This window comes from Heliconius melpomene, chromosome 10 (genome assembly GCF_056956725.1).
Source record: "Heliconius melpomene rosina isolate 202511_hmr_F chromosome 10, ASM5695672v1, whole genome shotgun sequence".
Classification (NCBI taxonomy): Eukaryota; Metazoa; Arthropoda; class Insecta; order Lepidoptera; family Nymphalidae; genus Heliconius; species Heliconius melpomene.
In genome coordinates, this window is record NC_140398.1 from 436,544 (window position 1) to 459,117 (window position 22,574).

At 33.9% G+C, this 22,574-nt stretch overlaps 1 protein-coding gene across 2 annotated transcripts in view; it reads left to right on the forward strand.

Annotated features, from left to right (window-relative positions):
* LOC146535037 (electron transfer flavoprotein beta subunit lysine methyltransferase-like) overlaps positions 1-22,574 on the forward strand; it is a 35,215-nt gene that overhangs the window by 2,385 nt on the left and 10,256 nt on the right. For both annotated transcript variants that reach the window (XM_085191368.1, XM_085191367.1), the window contains exon 2: positions 17,180-17,371. In XM_085191368.1, coding sequence (XP_085047494.1) covers positions 17,187-17,371 — 185 coding nt within the window. In that variant the 5' untranslated portion in view covers positions 17,180-17,186. The remainder of the gene's footprint in view (positions 1-17,179; positions 17,372-22,574) is intronic.

Below are 22,574 nucleotides of genomic sequence, written 5' to 3' on the forward strand. Positions count from 1 at the left end.
TGAACAAAATTACGTTCCGATAGCTTAATATATATCTCTTTACCTCTACATAATACCTTCCGATAATAAATGTAAATATTATTTATTATACCTATTATCACTTAATATAATTATTCACCATTATTATTGATATATGTATACACAAATACTAATATTATATAAATATCTTCCGTAACTTACTGACAGACCAGTTTGGCGGGGTTTTGCGCTGTATGAGGGAACCCGGGAAATAAATGATTGAGACGCTGCTTGTGGAGTGGCGGATGGTAAATGCGGCGTTGAGCCCTAAAATATACATAATCAAAAATTGAATGATATCGTAGACAAAGTCCAATGTCACACGAAAATGAAAAAAAAAACAGAAAATTACTTTCCTTACCCAAAAACCAAATGAAAAAAATATAGCCAACGTGGCATAATACGACGTCCTCTGACTGAAAACGCAGTGGATCCCCATTTAGGGGAACAATATGTTGTTATTTATTACATAAAATGGAGAGATAGTGTCTTTACACCCAGTTTTGTCTGCTTACCCTGCTGTAAGAGAGATAGAAAATAAATTGATTGATTGCTTGATTTTCCTTGTTCAGAAAGTATTTGTTTTGCTGACTCACGTAGAGCACCTGTGACCTTCAGTGTAAGTGTAACAAGATTATGATTGAAATTAGGTCAATTAGGTACTCGATGTATTGTGTGTATGTTACCTTAATATTTTATTTTACCTTGCGATAAGAGTTGTATACGTTTATACAATAGTAAACAATTCATAAACTTTGGTTTATTGTTTTGATTTTAATAACATACTTATTTTAATTTTTTGAAACGATGTTGATATTAAGTTCTTAATATTTATTGTATTATACATTTATGTTGTGAAAATATTTTTTCTCATTTTGGCGAAGTAAACGGAGAAAAAATAGAAAAATAATAATAATAATAATAAATTTATTTATTTAAGACATTAGTCCACTTGTTAGTAACAATTAAAACTTACCCTATGTTAATACAAACACAAACACACACATACACAAACAAAAACTGGCTTCCGTTGAGACTCCTACACTATTGACTGTAGCTGGTAGCAGGAGCATGAAGATTAGCCCAGCGACTAAGCAATGGGGAGTCCCATCGGTCAGCCAACGTGCTCAGGATGGTGTTCGATGCTCCGCGCACTCGCGCCCACAGCGACGCGCACCGCTTTCTAATAATCGCGTGGAAACAATCGGTACGCGACTCGGCAAACATCAACGACGCGCTACAAAAGCGCGGCAGATCGAACAACATCCTGAAAGCATTATTATAATGAACGCGCAGTGCGCCGTATGTCCGCACAGACTGCACGTGTAGAACGTTTGACAGTAGGCTTTGAAAAGCGTCAGTTTGACCTGTTGGCTACAACGCGCAAATCTGTGAATCAACATGTTACAGCGGACAGACAGCGCCCTACGCTCTCTTTCTATATCCACCGTGTCTGACAAAGTCTCAGTGACCCAGTGATAGATCAACACTAGTTACTGTCCGTTGACTCCTCAGGTCCTTCGCCTGAAAAACCATGAACTCACTTTTAGATGCATTATATCTAAGCCCATGGGCCACCGCGTACTCTTCACACATGTGAAGCAACTTATTCAAAGCACCGATCGACGGGCTCAGCAGCACCATATCGTCTGCATAGCTGATGTTGTTGATGCACGTCCCTCCTACATGACATCCTATGTAGGTGCTGCTGAGCCCCTCGATCAGCTTGTTTACATAAAAGTTAAAAAGCATGGGTGAGGACAATCCCCCCTGCCTCACTCCACATTCCAAACTGTAATCATTCGACTGCTTTCCAGCCCATTTGACACAATTCCTCTGGTTGTCATACCAATATTTAAATATTGATATAACATCGAGAGGCAGACCGGTTTCACACAAGTCCTTCGACAAGTCCAAAAAGCAAGCATACACCGGAGTTTTTCGAGCTGTGTAGTACTGCACAGTCTGCTTGAGACAGAAAATGGCACTCTCTGTAGACAGACCAGGCTTAAAACCAAACTGTAAGTCATGGAGTTTGATACTGTCGGCCAATCTTCTGTCAAGCAAACCGTCCAGCACCTTAGCTATAATCGTAGCCAAGGATATAGGTCTATAATTGGACAAGTCGGAGGCATCCCCCGTTCTATTCTTTACAACAGGTACAACAAGAGTGTACAATAACTTATCCAGTAAATAACAATGACTCATACATAAGTTAAAGAACATTGTAAGAACTCGCGGCAAGTGCAATCCTGCGTACTTCAGATGCTCGACACTGAGATCGTCGTGCCCGGGGGACTTACCCCTAACCATTTCTTTAATAACTGAGGCAACCTCACACTCCGAAAACCCTACAGTGAAGTCCCCGTCACGACATCCAGCATCGAACACCTGCGACTGCGGAAGGAGAGGAGACACTACTTTAAAGTGTTTACGGAAAGCATTCGCTATGTCAGTCGGATTAAATTTACCATCTAGTGTAGATGGTAAATTTAATCCGACTGACATAGCGAACGGGAAGGCTCGATTTTGGATTCAGTTTATTAGTGTTATTCCAAAATTTATTAAAATCTTTATTAGCATAATTTTGAGCAATAATATCCAATTTTATTTGTTTTTCATTATTTTGACAATATTTTAATTTACTTTTAAATAATTTTCTCGACTCGTGCATTTTATCGTAAATGAAGCCAGTATAAGGTTTACCGTATAATATCCAGGACTGATACCAAAACCGAGCTTCCCCATGAGCGGTACTGACGTGTTTATTCCAGCCTGCAATACACTTATGCCTCTTAATTCTTTTATCTATATAGCTACATTCGGCTGAATCTCTCAGAATACATATAATCTCGTCATACATGGACGCTATTTTGCTTTTATGATCAGCACTTGAACATTTTTTGTCAGCACATGAATATAAATCTACCGGAAGGGTTATCAAACATAATTTACTATTACAACTATCGGTATACTTCTGTATCTGATCACTATCCCTTTCAGCCCATTTAATTTTATTTAAAGATGGTGAGGGGGCCACAATTTTCAACTGAATCTTACTTAAATTACATTCAATTAATAAGGGAAAATGATCGGACCAGTAAACATTATTATACATAACAGATGCATTAAGTACAGAATGCCGCGCGGCACTCGTAACGACACAATGATCGAGCCATCTACGAGAACCATGTGTATCACTAACGTACGTATAGGTGTCACTGGGTAGTAAATCCATATCTACGCACGACCACTTGTTTTCGTTACAAAAATTTATAAGTTCACGCGAAAATTGCTCTCCGGGATGTGCATTGAAGTCGCCGAGAATAAAAACAGATTCAATACTGTTTGTCTCCACTAAAGCACTTATTTCACCCATACAGTCCGTGAAATCAACGAGGTTGACCGCCGAGTCCGTAGGCATATACACTGTGATCACAAGCATCGACTTATCGCTGTCGAGATGTATTTTGATAGCCGTCAAATATAAACATTAGTTTGGTTGCTCGGGTTAATTACAACCGAACGTTACAATACTATCAGTTCGAACCGCCTATAACAGGTTACAACTAGATAAACGAAGATTCTATAGGTTTGTAAAACTCTTATCGCAATTTATCAGTTAAATAAATATGAACACTCCTTATTATTATACTCCTTAGTTATCTTTCTTATAGTTTCTCTCATAAAAGTGGGAATGGAACCACATCCGCCTCTGCACTTAATGTCTGTGGCAAATATAACTTAAAGGTCCAATAAAAAGAAATTGTATCAGGGTACTGGGTACTGGGTACAGGGTGTTGATGCAAATCGATCGTCTTTCCATGAATCGAAGACCAGACTCACTGCTTCTACCTGCCCTTGACCTTGGAGGTTAAACTTTATAGTAGGTACTTTTGAATAAGCTTACTTAGGCCTTCAATATGCTTTTGTTTACATAACATGATTAAAAAATAGTAGAAAGCGTGTAAAAATCTCAACTTGGCGGGATTCGAACTCGCGCCTCTTGTGCAACCATCTCCGTAGTGATCTTTATTTAGTGTGAAATAAAAAAAAGTGTGAAATAGTGTGAAATAATACTTTAAAAAACGGTAAAAAGTGAATTATATTTTTATATGTACACATAAATTTTGAAATTAAAAATAGCGCAGAAAAACCACGTAATAAAATAATAACAAATTTTATAACGAGGAATTTCCTTGACGATTGAATTAGATAATAAATAATAATGTATTTAACAAACGTACATCGATTGCGTTGGGTTTTCTTAAGTGCCGTTTTCCTCAAGCACGCGCGCGGTGCGCATTATCGACTAAAAAATATGAGATATTATATTTTACTATTAAGTTAATTGATTGAAAAAATTAATTTATTGAAAGAAAGTTAATGTTAATAAAACTTTTTTCACTAATTACTTATCATTAAAAAAATATTTTGAAAATATACTTCCTGAGATTGAAGCGTTTAAGAAAACAAACTCTTCAGTTTTATGATGATAGAATAAACCTATGCCTTTTTAGTTTCACGCTGTATTTCGCATGTAGCAGGGTAGCAGTAGGGGAGAGCTCCCTCTGACTTGAGTTAATACACTCCATTCCACACTCTCCGCTCAATTTACGGGACATTGAATTGAACAGATTAACCCATCCGTGCTTTGTCTTCTTACGAGAACGAGAAACTAAAAATAATTCATTATCCCGAGTGAGAATCGAACCCTAGAACCATCAAGCTGCGCCGCTAGTTATTATACATATATGTATGTTATAAAATTCATAATATAACAATTGTAGTTGACCAACTTTCCATGAAATAAAATGACTATAAACACCTGTTTTCCAGTAGATACGAGTATGCCTGTCGTTTCGGTAATATGTAATTATTCGATAGTAATCTTAATACTAATAAAGATTACCGACTAATGTAGGTAGAGTTACATTGAATTATATTTATATAATTGAATTCTTCTATAATATAATATTATAAGCGTTATTATAAAGGCCATCGTTGCGCAGCGGCACGACGTCTGACTGTTGTAAGTTCGAGTCCCACTGGAAGGAACGATTGTTTTTCATTTCTTGTTTTTTTTAAGACAAAGCACGACACTGAGTTCCGCCTCGCCTAATGTCTTCGAAAATTTCTGTGAAAAGTGGAAAACGGAGTCACTTAACACAAGGTTCCCTCTGGCTACTCTGCTATATGCAGAGAAAGCGTGAAGCTGTATATTTTCTATACACTTTACATACGAGTATGTTGTACATCGATGTCTCGTGTTTCGTTATCGAGCGAGCCGCGAAGGTCGCTCGACTGACCTCCAATGAAATTAGTTCAAAGAACTCTATGAAATTTCCTATTTACTAGTAAACTACAGCTGTATAGGATTGATTGATAATTCTTAAAATTCAAATTTTACTGGAATTGAAATTTTATTGGAAACGTTTAAAAATCAATTAAATATATATTGTGATTGCTTGAAATATTTCATTCCCCTGAGTGGGCATCGAAGCCACAAACATCGCGTTTTCAGTTACACGCTTGTTGCATTGCGTGACGACTGGCCTCAATATTATTTTTATAGATTTTATGAGCAAAATATCTGGCATTACGTGCGGGTCACGACGAAATTTACTTTATCTTTACCTTTACCTTCAATACATCACATAGAAAACACATGAAGATAATAAAAGATAAAAAAGATCGAGTGTCAAATTTAATGCAAAATATGAGAACTACCAATTATTACTCTATATTTGTATATTTAAAGACCAACGTACGTCTTATCATTAAATAAATAGTAAAAATATTTTAATCTCTTTGATACTTAGTGTCTCGTCATGATACATTGCAAAATTATTATTTATATTTAGTCCAAGATCCCAGAGCCGCCAGACCTACTTCATCTTAGCAAAGCTGAAATTTTAGGGATTATTAGTCTAATGTGTAGTTAAGACAGTATATCTATTCACCAATTTGAAAGTGGGGCCCTTTCAGAGATAACGCCAAATAACGGTATATCTCTGTCTGGGAAGATGATTGGTCTGGGTGCTTATGAGAGGTCTTGAAATAGTCCGTAAATAATACTATATTAAAAATGAAAGCCTGACAGTTTAACGTCATTTGTTCTTGTCGTCTCTGAAAGGTCCCCACTCTCTAGTTAGAGAGTATGCATACAGTCTTAACTACACATGTGACTATTAATCCTCAAAATGTCAGCTTTGCTAAAATGCCGTAGGTCTGGGGGCAGTGGGATTTCAGTCTATTAGGTATATCTGGGTATTGCATAATTTAAAAATATTATTGTGAAACTTTGAATATCTGTTACGTACAGCATACTTTACTGTTGCTTAGGGAGATGGCTCGCTTCATAACAGAAAAAAAACCGGTCAAGTGCGAGTCGAATTGGCCTATACGAAGGGTTCCAAATTCCAATACCAACTTTATTATTATAAATCAACTAGAACGAGTACATTCATTTATATTTAAAAGTCAGGTATTAAAAATGCACATAATGCTATAAAGCGCGGCGTTTAGTTCTGACACTCAAAACGAAATGTCTCGAAAGTGGGAAACGAAGTGTCTTAACTCGAGGTTCCCTGTGCCTCCTCTGCTGTGTGCTGATTGCTGACTACAGCGTGAAGCTGAAGAATTGCTTAATAATACTACATAATAAAGTATTAATTATATACCTATTATATAATAAGTATTTCTAATTATATTTGTTTGAATCATGCTTATTCGTATTTTTTTTTATATTATTGTCAAATATAAATAAACTTTTATGTTTAGGCGGAAATCACTTATTCTAAATATTATATGATTATGATTAGATACTTAAATTATGTACTATATAGTACTACAATGTTTTCTTATTTCTATTGGTGGGATTTGAATCTGGTAATATTGTAAAGAAATATATAAAATTTTTCGAGTACCTACTGATATTCTTAGTTTACTGACTTTATCGTAATATGCAGATTAAAATGTTTTACTTTTTCACCAGATCAAGAAAATAATAACAATAAATAATTATTTTCTTGGAGTGGGAGTCCACGACCCGCGTGTACAACACGACGGTTGTGGGTTCGATACGCTGTGCCACTGTGCCACGAGGAACTTAGAAGAGTTTAAAATTTATATTTTAAACTATCCTTTATATGAGAATTATTACTTTCATATAATTAAATTTATTTTTTTCTTAATAAATTTAATGTAATAATTTTATAATGAAACTAATTAATTACAAGTTTATAGCTTCACGATTAAAATATTAACATTTGTAGGATTCAATTAAGGAATTCCTAATCTAGGAATCTAGTATTAAAACACTTACAGACAAGAAATGAAGATATTAATAATTCATTTCCCGAAGTGGAAATTGAACCCTGAACCGTCGCGTTTACATTATAAAATAATATAGTTTTTAAAGTTAATGCAATAAAATATAAGTTTCCATTGAAGCAAGGGGTGGTTGTACCGGAGTGCACAGTGCGAGATCATCGCCCGCCGCCGCCGTTCATGTAGCCGACCTTGGCTCCAAGGATTGATGACCTAAACATCTGCTATCGGGATGCTGAAAACAATTTCTTACTTTTTCTTTGTAAAATTACGATATTGATTATTGAAATTTCGGATTTTAAGGAATATACAAAAATATTAATATATTATAAGTTGAAGTTGGAAGTAATTAATATATTTTAGAAATTTAGCATAAGGTTTAAGAATTTAAAATTAAATAGTAATTCATATTTATTTCATTCCGCCGACACACAATGTCTACTAGGAAAAGAAAAGGAGGAAAATTAAAACGGAAATAAATGTCAAAATCCTTGAAAAAAAAATTGATATCTCTATCTTATCAAATGATTTTTATCAATATGTGCCCCTTGATACGAATATTTGGGTTATATAGTACATAATATATATATAATACTGAATGTTTTCAATGATATTAAAAGAAATCGAGAGGAGTATCGTATAATATAAAATCGTAATTTGAATATTAACTAAAATTATATTATTTTCATAAAAACATAAAAGCTAAAAATCTTCACTATTAGATATTACATGCAGCAACTGTGTCTGTATTGCAAGGAATAGAACAGCCATCTCGCTTAGAAACCCTCTCAAGAAATAATAACAATTACATACTACAGGTGATGAGTTACTAAAAATATTTGTTTTTAACTTCTCTTTTTTAAATTTTAGTCTAAACGAGGAAAAATTAAATAAAAAATTGCAGCCTAAACATTAATTCTATGAAGAAAACACTGAAGTGTTTACGTTAAAGTGCGTAACATACGGCTTCACCACTCCGCAGAACTTCCAGTTAAATGTACTAAGCGGATTACCGTTTTCTTTAAACTAATACTTCAGTAGAAAATGGAATATTACACTAGACTTTGCTTGCGGCTTCGTCCGTGTAGCCAGATGGAAACGACTAAAATGTATGTATGACGCATTTTAAGTCCAAGAAGTAACTCTACTCGCAAGTACAGTGCGATACATCGAAATAATCGATTAACACGATGTCTATAGCCTGCCTCGATAGTCCATGGCTGTCCTCGATTTAACACAAAAAGATTTTTTAATTTATACCTGTAGTTCCTGAGATTAGGGCGTTCAACTATACAAAATAAATAAACCGTAGATTTTAATGGAGAACAATTGTCTATCGATATTAGATAAATAATTATGATTGTTGAAATCTGAACTTTAATTACTACATATCTCGAGTGTGGGTTCGATTCCATTCGTAGGATTAATTATATTTCTTTGTATCTCAAAGCACCAACATTGCATTGCATACAAGCTTGTAAATTTAAGCTACATATTTTTAATTATATGAAATAAAATATTTATAAAATTATAGAAATCATTTAAAAAGTAGATATGTTCTATCTATTTCTATATGTATGTATTTGTGTTCTGTAGTCTGTATATCGTTATCTCCTCGTAACTAAATAATGGCGCGGCGCCGTTTCTATCTGATAACTGATAACATTATAATTTGTTTAATCGATTTTGGGAATGTTTTTTTAATACACGACTAGTGAAGGTTGCTACTAAGTACAAAAAAATCAAAAGAAGGATGTTCTCTTCTTCTGAATGACTATTAAACTTTTGAGTTAGTAACAGTCATAACGAGTTACAGTGGTAACTGCAATAGAGTATCACAATTCAAACGTAATAATTATCATGTTTTATCGCATTATGATAGAGGAGTTTTTCTTTAATTTATATATATATATATATATATATATATATATATACAATTTTATGTTTATGAATATCAATTTGAGTCGAAATTGAATAGACAACCACTAGCACTGTCCACCATTCCCAATTGCGCGATAGTCTCAAATTTACAAGGATAGATTTTTAATTCAATATTGTGTCTCGTTTCTTACTACTGGGCTTTACGTGTGGTGTTTGTAAAATAAACAATATAATATGGTTAACCTGTTTGTTGAAGGGATTAAGAGTGACTGGTGAAGTCCCCTCTTGGCTTTGATATAAATAGAAAGGGTTTTTCCCCCGACAAAGGACATCCTGGCTAGGGAGTTGCGTAGATTATTCAAAATAATAAATTGAAATGACACATTTTCATAATATTTAGGGGTTTTTTTTATTGCAATATTTGAAAATAATGTGATAAAATATTATATTTTTTTTAATGGTAAACATAAACAGTCTATTATTAATAGTGTATTTAGTCAACTTTTAGGGTACACTTAGGGAACCCAGTTTTAATCTAAGCAGAAATTGTTAACATAATATTTTCTCTAAAAATAATTTCAATAACTAAAACTTCATTAAATTAAATTAATTATATTGATTTCAAACTTAATATGTATAGGAAAAACAGTAATTTTCTATTTTCTTCCACCTCTAAAATCGTTCAACTTTGACTAATGATAGAGTATTTAAGAATCTAGCACCTTGTAAATGACCGCAAATTAGTTTACGAGTATAACCGTAACAAGGCGACACACTCTCATTTTGTGTTCCTACCCGGGTAGGTATTTATAAAGAAAGCATACAAAAATATGAATATAGTACATAGCTGTGTGTATGTAAGACTAATTTTAAACTAAGTGTGCTTATATTTATTCATAGTGCCTTCCGTTTGATAAAATAAAGAGCAGCTTTTCTATGAAGATTTAAAAATATATTATATACATTATACAGAACAGGCAGAAGGAACTTAGTGTAAAGACACTCCATTCCCTAAACACCGATCAATTTTCAAGGACATGAAAACAGTTTAAATATAATAATTTGACCGACTGGGAATCGAACGAAAAACCGTCACGCTTACAGTCAGACGCTGCCCCACTGCGCCACGAGGGCCTTAAACTGTGTACAAGTGCAGATTATAAATTAGAAAAATTGTTTTTATTTAAAATATGTAACAATTAAAAACTTAAGCTGTGAGGTACATCATGTTGGTGAAATAATTGTTATAAAAATCCTTCAACTTAAAAGAAAGTGTTTGTTTATATCTTAATTGCATTGTAAAAGGAACTCTATTATATTCGTTATAGAGTGTTAAATGCTAATAAATTTCTTTACACATTGATTCTGAGAGTGAATGACCTTCGTGCGTCATACATCGCCAGACGCGTTACGAAATGAATGTGAGCATCTGCAAGAACTTCAAGGAACTACTACAATGTTTAACTGTTGGTGTTATTCGTATAATTACCAATTGGAAAATTTTTACTTACTAAATTTTGACTTTTACTTTACTGGTAAATTTTTCTACGAGGTAGATAAAAAGAAGATTTTTATATATTACGTCGTTTTATACTGTGTATTGTAAAAATAAATCAAATATTCTGAATGTTACACAATACGCACCAAGAGACTGTAAAGGTTGTTAGACAAAGCGAGGAGTTGGGTTTCCCTTCCGGCACTCAATGAAATGCTACGCAGTTTCTTAGCACTACATTCCCTCAGCCTACATTGAAGAATATTTTTTAATATTTTTTCTATTTCCTACGAATGCATGAAAACTTAATGCCTTTTTATTTAAGTGCTTAGACACTCCGTTCTTATTTTGTAAATATAAATATATATGCGCCGTCTGGCAACACTCGCATTGCATACACGGGTATTCCCGTTAACACGTTTAAATTGGATACAATTTTATATACAATCAAATAAACGCTGCTGTGACGAGTGTGCACGAGGCGTTGGTTATCAATTGTTTCATGAAATGCGTTTCATTCATGTTTTTAATGAAATTGTATTTGATGTTTTTTATTTAGTTGTTTGCGTTTGTAAATCTTTCTGTGAATACTCTTTTACATATTAGAAAATTTTTAATCTTTGTATAATTCTTCTTCCTTTTATCATGGAGTTGTGCTTTTCTCTGTAATTCTAAAAAGTCTTAATAATAAGCACCTACAGTGCCTAAATAAGGATAGGTAGAGTAGGTCAGTAGCTCGTCATAGTATTGTTGCCAATAGAACAGATTTGTATGGGACTTCATATTTATATTCAGGCAAAGTTGTTAATTTTACTTAAACTTCACGTGGCCAGAGAGCACGGAACCCCAAGCTCTTCGGTCTCTGCATACCTTTTTGGCCTCGCATTAAGTTCTTCGAGGGATCCTTATAATTTTTACGTGGTTTTCCTCCAGTATCATCGATACTGTGTTTCCGAAGATCAACCAAGGTTTACCTCTGTCTCTCTTACAACTAAATCTTCTTTGTCATTCTGAGCATGTTCTTCTGCATAATGAATGCAAATATATGATATTGTTGATCCACAATATGAAAACAAACATACGTGCCTGATGTCTCGCGTGTGACGGTAAATGGTAATGTCATTAGCTTGCGTTAAATATGAATGTGGGTTACTACGCGGACGTGACGATTGGGGATTTAATTGAAGTGTCAAATTTCTCTTACATTAATATATTATGGGGACCTGCCATGGGACACGTTCGGTTTTGGATCTTTTGACAAAGTACTAAACTAGTAGTAACTAGGAATCTAAATAAGAACCTAACTTAAACACAAAGTCGATATTCTTTACAAAAGTATAATACATTTGAAATCAAAAATTATTTATTTTGATTCTTCCTTGCCTATGTTTTAATAAAACAGAGAGTCCTAACACAAAACTCCCAAAATAAAAGCTTTCAATATATAAAATACATTAGTAACTAGTCTACGTAAGCAACAAAAAAATTTAGCACTAAAGTAACACAAGGTTAATAAATACGTCATATAAAATGTATGAAGCGAGCCCATTGGTCCACTTTGAGGTGTGGAAAGTTACGTTAGATATGAAATGAGACTTGTTAGCACATTTCTTTAGAGGCTTATGTGGGACCAGTTATTTGATATATAATTAAGATATTGTATGTATATGGAGATAACGTTTTAAATTTTGAAACAAAAAATGCGCAGCTTAATATTATAATGCTGTACCACTATACTCACATAGCAAGTAGGCCGAGGGAGCCTAGTGTTAAGAAACCCCGCTTCCCTCTTTTTGCCGATTTCTGGAGGCATTCGTGGTGGAAGAACTCAACGCCGCTCTTTCCAGAACGGTTTTCATTTTTAAAATTGTCAATGAAAAGAGTCGTTTCTTCTAGTGGGGTACGAACCTACAGCCTGTCGTATTTACAGTCACTCAAACTTTTCTCTCTAATATTTTTAATCATTCCAAGAGCTATCTAATGAACAAGTTAAATCATAAAAAATCGTCATCCATTTTGGACTTATACCTACTGACTTTTTCAAAAGTGATATATTATATTTTTTGTAAAATATTAAAACAAAATATTTTTAAGGATTCTCTATGTTACTTATATAAATATCTAAACCTTCAAGTATTATAAACGGTGATAAAACACGTGTTCCTTCAGGATACAGAATAATCAAACGTTTACACATTGAAGCCGTTAATTTTAACGATTCAACGTTAGGTTAAAGAGCTGCGTAATCACTATTTTATAAATCCGTAAACATAAAATTTACAAGTGTTACATATCCGGATTTATGGGGGCCTTAAGAGAATGTCTGTGTGTCTCTTCTAGTTCACAATTACTTGTTTTAAGAATTACTAAAGTTTTACCTTCCTTCATAAACGAAAACTATCTTACACAAAATTATTTTTAAATTCGAACTAGTAGTTCTTGAGATAACCGCGTTCAACCAAACAAACCTCAGCTATATAATATTTAAACTAAGTATACACAAATGTAACGGTAGCAATAAATCAAACTTTACCAGATGTTATTTTCGGTTATTTTTACCAACAAATTTAAGATGAAAGTCCCTTTGTCTACGTTTCTACTTATGGGTTCAAAAAATTTAGGCTCGAAGCGCACGTCTCTAACCTCTAGACGGTCGTTGAACTTTATATATTTAACGAGTTATTGAAATAGATTATGAATAAAACCTTCACCTATATAACCCAATAAAACCTTTTTTCTGTTATCGCACGGTAGGGAAACCTAGTGCTAAGACACTTTGTTTATCTAAATAAATGGAGCATGTAGGTGGGAGGTCGCCGTGGCGCAGCGGCAGAGCGTCTGACTGTTGTGCTTTCGATTCTCATTTAGAGGAATGAAGTATTTTAATTCCCTCGCTCTCGTAACAAGATATATTCGTCGTTAAGTTCCGATACTCAACAAGCAGTCTCAAAATTGGTCAGAGTATCTTAACTCTAAAGCCCTTCTGCGTACCCTGCTATAGATACCTATAGCAGGGTACGCAGAAGGTATATACATACGAGATGTAGCGTGAATAAACGAATCATATAAAACAATAAAATAATATACTTACTACCATTTTGTTAAGAAATACAGGTAACATATCTTTATTTACGAGTTCGTAAATTATCTTATCTTGTCATACTTACCTATACTAAAAATAGATGAATTTATTATTAGCAAGTGCGCATTACTGAGTCATGTGAGGCCGTCGTCATAGACATCAAACACCTTCAAGCAAGTCTTTATTTCTTAGAAATTTACATTAATGCTTAAAATATATTTGAATGGATTTTCAACATTTTTTTTATTTAACTAATGGTACAGACAAAACTGTGTTTCTGTAGACAGCATGTACTTGCAAAATAACAATTGATATTAAAAACAAAAACATTACAATCATGTTCGTTGCGAATTCGATAAAATTGATTTTAATCAATACTATCGAATTCAATCTATTTCAATCGAATTATCAATTCTATTATTTTAATAATAAAAAAATTATATATATAAAATCATGTCGTAAATAAATATTTTTTAATAAAATTATTTTTATTTGGACGTATTTTTATAGAAAGGCGTAAATAAGCCCATATGATAAGATCTGGATGCGCACGCGCATGCGACCGGCGTAACGCCCCACTGTGCCACTCGCCGACGTCTCTCTGAACGAATTGCGTATTTCACTCGTATTATGATAAACCTGTGCATGTTATGTATTTTAGGAAAACATTTATTTTCCGCGTTTTAACAGATTTTAAAATAATAATTAATCCTTAATTAAATTTATTAATTCCTGGAATGTCGTAACAAAATGCAGCGTAGAACAAACACACACCTCATAACACGCGATGTGTTCAAAATTCTGCGGAAAATCGGAAATCGAGTGTCTTAACAATAGGTATGGCGGCTGTCTAATTAATCTGTTGTGCGGGAAAAGAGGGATTTTGTGTTTTAATTTATCCTTTATTTTGGATTTAAATTGATGTCTGAAATATTTTACTATGTGAAATAAGACCAAACATAAAAGTTTTTTTTAGTCAAAAAAGTATTATAATGTAATATAGACTTTTATGTAATTGGAAAATATAAATTTGTATACCTAACGGTATTATAAAGATGTTGAGAAAATTTTACATAATTCTTTGTAAAACAAATTATTTTATACAACAAACAGTATTTAGATTATTTAAATATTTTAGATACGAGTACCTACCTATGTAGGTACAAACAAATGTTTACAATCTATATAAATCGAAATATTCTGAATTTTTAGTAGCTTTTAAATTGTTTACATTTTTTTTATCATAAAACTCACATGTAAATTAATATTTACGCATTGGTTGACCTAAGCCACGCAAGCCTGAACTTAAAACAATCATTATAATATTTTTAATCAAAACACTGATAAACAATATTCCGCAAATTAAAATAACCAGTGTCAAATTACCAGATATTCTGATGAAATTATAGGCATTCGACGAACTTAACAACAGCGATCTCGTAATCTGTATTAGGTATATATAAAACTTCCTCTCCCTAGGAGAGTACTAAAAAAGAATTAGAAGAGGAAGAAACGGAATTTTCAATTTTACGTATCAAAGTCCATGCAAAAAAGTTGCGGGCGATGATAAATATAAATATAATAAGATAAACTATAAAGTATATATAAGTGACATAGAAGATCTCTGAAGAGATCCACTATGCAGATTCTGGCTCCATCATCAGACCAGCTCGATGACATCATGTTGTTGTATCGTCACCTAAGCTACGTACAATTGGCAAGTATTATAGTGATACCGTTATCACGAGTAGGTCAAATTCAGTTTCTTAGTTTTTATTATATAGTTACAAGGCGACCTAATAAAAGTTAATTAAAAAAACATAGAGTTTGTGTCTAGCCATAACAACAATATTGGCTTTTCCACATGATAAGAGCGACATCCCAAATAAATTATAATAGGGTTATTATTGATAGTTAGAACGTTTGTTTATTTGCAAGTGGGAATTTCAAAGCTCACAATGTAAACACAACTGAGATAACAGCCGTCGTTAAATTTAATTGATTGTTACAATACGAGCGCGAGTATTTCATATTTATTGATACGCTTCAGTGTGTTGAGCGAAAATACACGTTACTTGGATTTTTATAAGAAATTTGGATATTTACCCACGTCAAGAGTTATTGATAAAACTTTTTAACTTATTTCTTTAGCTTCACACTGTATCTCTCACGTAACAGGGTAGGCAGAGGGAACCAGGGAACTAGTGATAAAATACTTCGTTTCCATTGAGGCACTTTCACTTCTTGATTTTTCCAATTTACAATTCTGGAGACATTGCGTGTTTAGTGGCAATACTCATCGCCCTTTGCCTCGTTACCAGAGCCAAGAATTTAAAATATTATATAATGAGGAATGATGCTGAGTGGGAATCGAACCCTTTACCCGTCGCGTCACACACTCCTGAACTCACACTCCTGAACAATGACTCGTTTCGCTTTTTCTTTTTACTAAATGATTAAAATTTTTAATTTTTATTTATTAAAATAATATTTACATTTGTTATTTTATTTGTCACTTTGCTAACACTGCTAAAAGGAAATTAAATCTGAACTCACGACCATCAAAAATGTTTTTGTATATTCTCCGCTTTTAAGCCAATACGAGAGATATAATAACAATAGACATTTCGTAATGCCTCTTCCTATAAGTAAAACATACGCAGGAAGACGGATCTGTTCTCTAAAATAAAACTTCCAAAGAAAACTTTCTAGAATTAGTTAGATACTAGTTGAAATCTAGATCAGTCAGTGACGTTTTTTATGAGATACGGAAAAATTACGATTTATAATGTAGCGAAGTTGTATACAATTGAAATGAGTTCAAGCTACCGTTAGTGTTGAAGGAAAGTTTTGTTAATTTGACGTATAAGTTAGTTATTAATATAGGACACTATTTACAGTTTTGGTTTATTATTTTTTGCGTGTTATAGGATAAAGAGAGAAAACTAAGTGATAAGGCACTCTTTTCTCTTCTTTCCATATAAATATATTAGTTTTATCCGACAATATCAATGGACCGTCGTTTTGCTATAAGCGCAACGGTTGTAGGTTCAATTGAGGAAATTAATTATTTTTATTTCCGCATTCTGGTAACTGGAGCTGAAGATCGAGCTCAGTGGCGTGCCATTGGAGAGGCCTATGTCCAGCAGTGAACGAAGACAGGCTGATGATGATGATGATGATGATTCTGGTAACAAGACAATTCACGCATTGAGTCTCGTCGAGAAAATCGGGAGAATATAGGGAACAGAGTGGCATAACTTTCTATGCCTACCCCCTTCCAATTCCTATAAGGGATAAAGATATAAGCCCATTTAAAAACTCAGTGGAATGATAATATAGTAAACATTAACGCCATATTTGTTTTTCAGAACCAAAATGCTGAAAGACTTTACTAAGCTCTTCCTGAAGCACACTTTACCAAGCCGTCGTCACTTGACTCCTGAGTTGGTTCTCCGTCTGATCACACCTTCATGTGAGCTCTGGTCTTCGCCTGTAGAAAGTTCACCATTTATTGACCCCTTTTGGGGATTCTACTGGCCGGGGGGTCAGGCTACTGCTAGGTAAGTAACTTATCGAGGTACATTAATATTATAAAATATAAAGTTCAATGGAGAGTGAATCTAGTGTTAAGACAGTTAAGATGTTGTGTGATGTTGACGACGTAAAAACTCACATTCTTATTTGCAGTAATCAAAAACGAATTTTAATTTAATATAAATTTATATAATAATTACAAATAATTCTCTTACAAACAAATAACTTTAGTGCATCTAAAAACTACTTAGCCTCTAGTGACGCAAAATAAAATATACCAGTACCTACGCACCAGTACTGGTAGTCTACCACTAACCAGATCTAAGTTTTATTTCCGTTGTTTTTTCCCGCACCTGCCGCCGCGCTCAGCCTTGGTATCTACGCACGTATCTTAGTTCTTATAAATATGCATCGAGGAGGAAAACGCGTATTTACAAGTAATATGGTAAAGTGGGATTTGGGAAATATTACTTACGCAGTTTTGAGGCCTTTTGAGGAGGTTTTTTTTATTCAAGATCACAGATTATCTCAATAATGGACAATTATTTTGTCTTTATTCAATAGCTTTTATAATAGTAGCGACCCACGCACGCTTCGCCCGCTTAAACTTATTTTAGTCAAATTACACAAAATTATTACACAAATTGCGACTTTCTGATGTGCAAGTATTATTACTGTAAAGTTTAACCTATATCCGTTCAGTTGTTTTAGAAGAAGTGTGAGGATGGACTCCACAATTTTTCACTTTTTTTATATTAGTAGGATTTATTTATAAACTTTATATTTTGATTATATACTATAACTATAACTATATGTTATGTATCTATAAATTAATTACGCAAATCAATACGCCGAGCTGTTATAAGTGCTTGACGCAATATCTAGTAGATAAATGTCATCTACTTTTTTGTGTAATTCCTTGAAAATTACACTTATCTAAGAAAAATAACAATGATTGTGTCCAAATATTTTTGTCATGTCCGCAGTGGCGGACTAACCCCGTCGGAGGCCCGGGGCGGTGTCGTTGAATGAGGCCACTCGAATCACCCCCCCCCCCCCCCCCGACCTCCCCGTGTAAAAAAATTTTATAAATCAAATTTTTTTTCATGTACAAATTAGTGTGTATGCTTACTTAGTTTACATCTTGTAATTAATGTTTGAGTTAGACTTGCATACACATAGAAAATTAAAATACTAAATATCAAAAGTACATGTAGTAGAATTTAGCAAAAAAAATCCTCATGTCCTCGAGATAAAAAGACGAATTGGGATAACAATAGAAGCTATCATCCGTGTAAATAACGTATGGAAGAAAAGAGAAATTTGTATCAAAACCGAAATAAGAATGTTACGAACACTGATATTCTCTATTACTACCATTCGATAGATAGGTACAGGTGGAGGCAGATCATCTGCTCTAGATGTAAAACCTGATCACTCTCAAATTCATTGTAAATTTCTACCAGATTATCTAGGACTACAGCCAGAGCGTCATCTGAAGCTTCCATCATAAGCTTACTTCCAATATAGATAATAATTTATCATCATGAGCAAGTTCACACGCTATAGTAATAATAGTTCCGCGTGTAAAATAAAATAGACTGAGATCCCAGGACCCTAGTAGACCTACGTCATTTTAGTAAAGCTGAAATTTTGAAGATTACTAGTCTAATAAGTAGGTAAGAGTGGTAGTATGCGTACTTACTAACATGAAAGTGAGGCCCTTTCAAAGATAGCGCCAATTTAAGGTACACGCTCACCTACGTTAAAGTAAAAACGCTCGTATTTAAATATATTTTTGAGAAAAATGTAAAAAAAAATATTATAACCCTTTACGTAGGCTTTACTCTTGCCAGACGTCCTAAAGATTGTTTAATATTGGGACAAAATACGTATACTTCTTCTACTTCTTCTTGGCATTAATCTCGTGCTGAAGGTTCTTTTGGAAGAACGTATTCGCGACGGCCAGATCAGACGCAATATAGGTTCTCAGAATATTTTCTCCCTCTGTATTACGAAGTCAGTATCTAAAACCCCCGTGAACATGTTCATACGGCTCAGCAGCCTTACTGATGTGACTGTTCAAATCTTCCCCAACAACAAACAACCATTTCGGTAGACGGTATAGCAAGTAGAACCTCTTCATTCTGCTTTCAGAATGACTCTTTTTTGGACACGCTATAGCCGGCCTGCGGCGCATAGGCACTAATTTAGTTTGTAGTTACGCCCTTAGTTCGCGCCCTGTTATCAGCACCCTTATATGCATCAAGCTATTGCAGCGACCATCAGCTTCAAGAAGCCAGTTCTGAAGCTCTTCAGAAAGAACTACTGCCACACAGTTTTTACCTGAGGGTGACCCGGTGTATATAAGGCGGTAACCCTGTCCGTTATTGCGAGGCTTATTGCCCTTCCAGCAAGCTTCCTGGAGGAAAGCACACTGGACCCGAAGTCTTATAAGTACATCTGCGAGTTCTCTGCGTCGTCCGGTTAGAGAGCCAATATTCCACGTTGCAAAGCGGAGTTTCTGTCTGGGTACTAGCGTTTTAAGCAGTGTTCGTACTTGACACGTTGTTGCGTTCCATATTAGCGGATGGCGGTTTTTAAATGGAGCAACTGCCATTTAACTTCCAAAACCACTTTGAAAAATTACGCTATAATTTTACATATATTATTTATGGACTATTTTAAGACCCCTTATAAGCACCCAAACCGATCTGATGGCTCAATCATCCTCCCAGATAGAGATGTACCTTTATTTTGCGCTACTTCTGGAAGGGCCCCACTTTCAGGTTAGTGAGTACGCAAACTTTTATAAAATGACGTCGGTCTGGAGGCCCTAGGAACTTGAAGTAAAAAACTACGAAACTGGAACCACATGCAACCTAAATGAACATTAGAAAGATAAAAGTAATTTTAATTAATATAATGTAAACTACCGGTACAGGCTGCACTAATCCCTGTATTTATTTGTTTATTGGAGGCCCCCTCCAACCTCAAACTTCCTGTTAAGTAGATACTATGCGTTTTTTCAAGGGCTTATTTAGATTTGATCAAGGGAATTTGCACCATTTGGAGGCCCCCCTGGACCCGAGGCCCGGGGCGGACCGCCCCCGCCGCCCCCCCCTTAGTCCGCCACTGCATGTCCGCATATCTTCCACATTATTATTCGCAAATCACGGGATAATCATATTTCGTCATTGTAATACTTAACTCTAGATTGAAGCTTAGGCTTAAGTGTAAGACTAAAGTGTCCCCCAAATGGGAATCAAACTGTAAATCATCGCGGTGCTGCTACTTTATATTTACAGAACAAATATGTCCATCATATATATAGAAATACACAGAAATCTACATAACGAGGTCTTTAAATAACCTCGTTGCGGTTACTTGCAAATTTAGTAAACAAGGAAAATAGTTCGCTTAACTTGAGGAATAAGTAATTACCGGTATTGTAAGTCGCATAGTAACTACGAATAGAGAAAATATATATTATAAGAAATCGGATTTTTTAAATACAGCAGCAGTGTAGGCAGAGGAAACCACCATTAGGTTCTGAAGACACTCCGTTCCCTACTTTTCTATTTCTTTAAAGAATATCTTGCATGTTCGATATTGTGTGCTCTGCCTGCCCAGCGGGATACAGCGTGAAGATCTACCTACTGTATATTTATATTTACCCGTCTAATGTTATTCCAAGTACCTATGTATCTATGTACGTCAATTGTTTTACAAGAAATATTTATTTGAATAAACAATAATTATGCAATAAAATATGCAAAGCTGAGGAGTTTGTTGTTGAACGCACTAACCTCAGGAACTACTGATCGGATTAAATGAGTTGTTTATAAGTAAACGACACTATTAGATCAGCCCTTCATAATACGCAAAACAATAAAATGTTCTACAAATACTGTTCTTTGTTTAATCTTTTCAATATATAACTACCTACTTATAACATAACTGTAGTTTTTTACAATTTAAAGACTTTTAAGTGTCCCTTAATATATAAACATTGGTGAACAAGTTGAAAATAAAAAAATAAAAAATGGCAAGTATTAGATAGAGAAAAAAGAATTAAAACAGGTTTCATTGTAATTTAATAGTAAAATATTTATCAATGAATATCTTATGTATCACAATGTCATACCACTCTAGATATTATTATTAAAAAATAATCAACTTTATTATCTTAGAAATAGAAGCTACTTTTATTCAAAAATATGGTCATGGAACTTCATTCAAAGAGTGAGTCATGCATTTGTGGGTTTTACGTTTCTATTTATAGACGCGATTATGTTTTTTATTAAAGTCAACAACAGGTTCTGTCATTGTAATATTTAGGAGAAATCAAACAATGAATATTTTTTCATGAAAACTTCATACCAAATCTTTACAATTAGCTCTAAGACAAATTCCTGCTAAATATAATTGAAAAACATCGTAGTTATAAATAGTGAAGTTTAACATAATATATTTTTGCAATAATCTATTAAGCAAGTTCTCATTTATATATAAACAAGAATATTTTGTATTATTATTGTCGCCTAAACATTGTTTTTCCTCCATTAAATATGTAAATTAACAATTTAATTAAATTGTCTAAGCTTATTTATTAGCATTATCTGTGGGATTTCCTAAACTAGCCAATTTTCAAAATAAACATTAAGGAAATATTTAGTTTTAAATCGTTATTTGTCAAAATATTTAATCGTATACGATTCGTAGAATTCATATCTTTGACATTTGATAATAATTTTCATAACATTGTATTTATATATTTTTTTAATCAAGCAATAATTAATAACACGATATTTTTAGTGGCCGTCGATCATGCACGGCATGTGACTTGAAACGCGACGGTTGCGGGTTTGATTCTCGGGGGGAAAGTTATTTTCATTGCGTCGCTCTGATAAAAAAGTAAAGCATCTTTGAGTTCCGCCACTCAACACGCAATATCTCGAAAGCTGGACGGCGCGTGGGAAACGGAGTGTCTTAACACTAGATTCTCTTTGCCTACCCTGCTATATGCATGACACAGCGTGAAACTGTAAATATATTTAAATATAATTTTAAAAAATTGGGTGAACTATAAATATAGACCAATTCTCGGGAGATAGAAGAAAGGTAATTTACATTCCAAGCGTAGAGCCTTAGAAAGAGATGGAAAATAAAATCCAAGCATTAAAGAGGGATGGCGTAACAATAAAGCGAGATAGCATTAAATTTGTG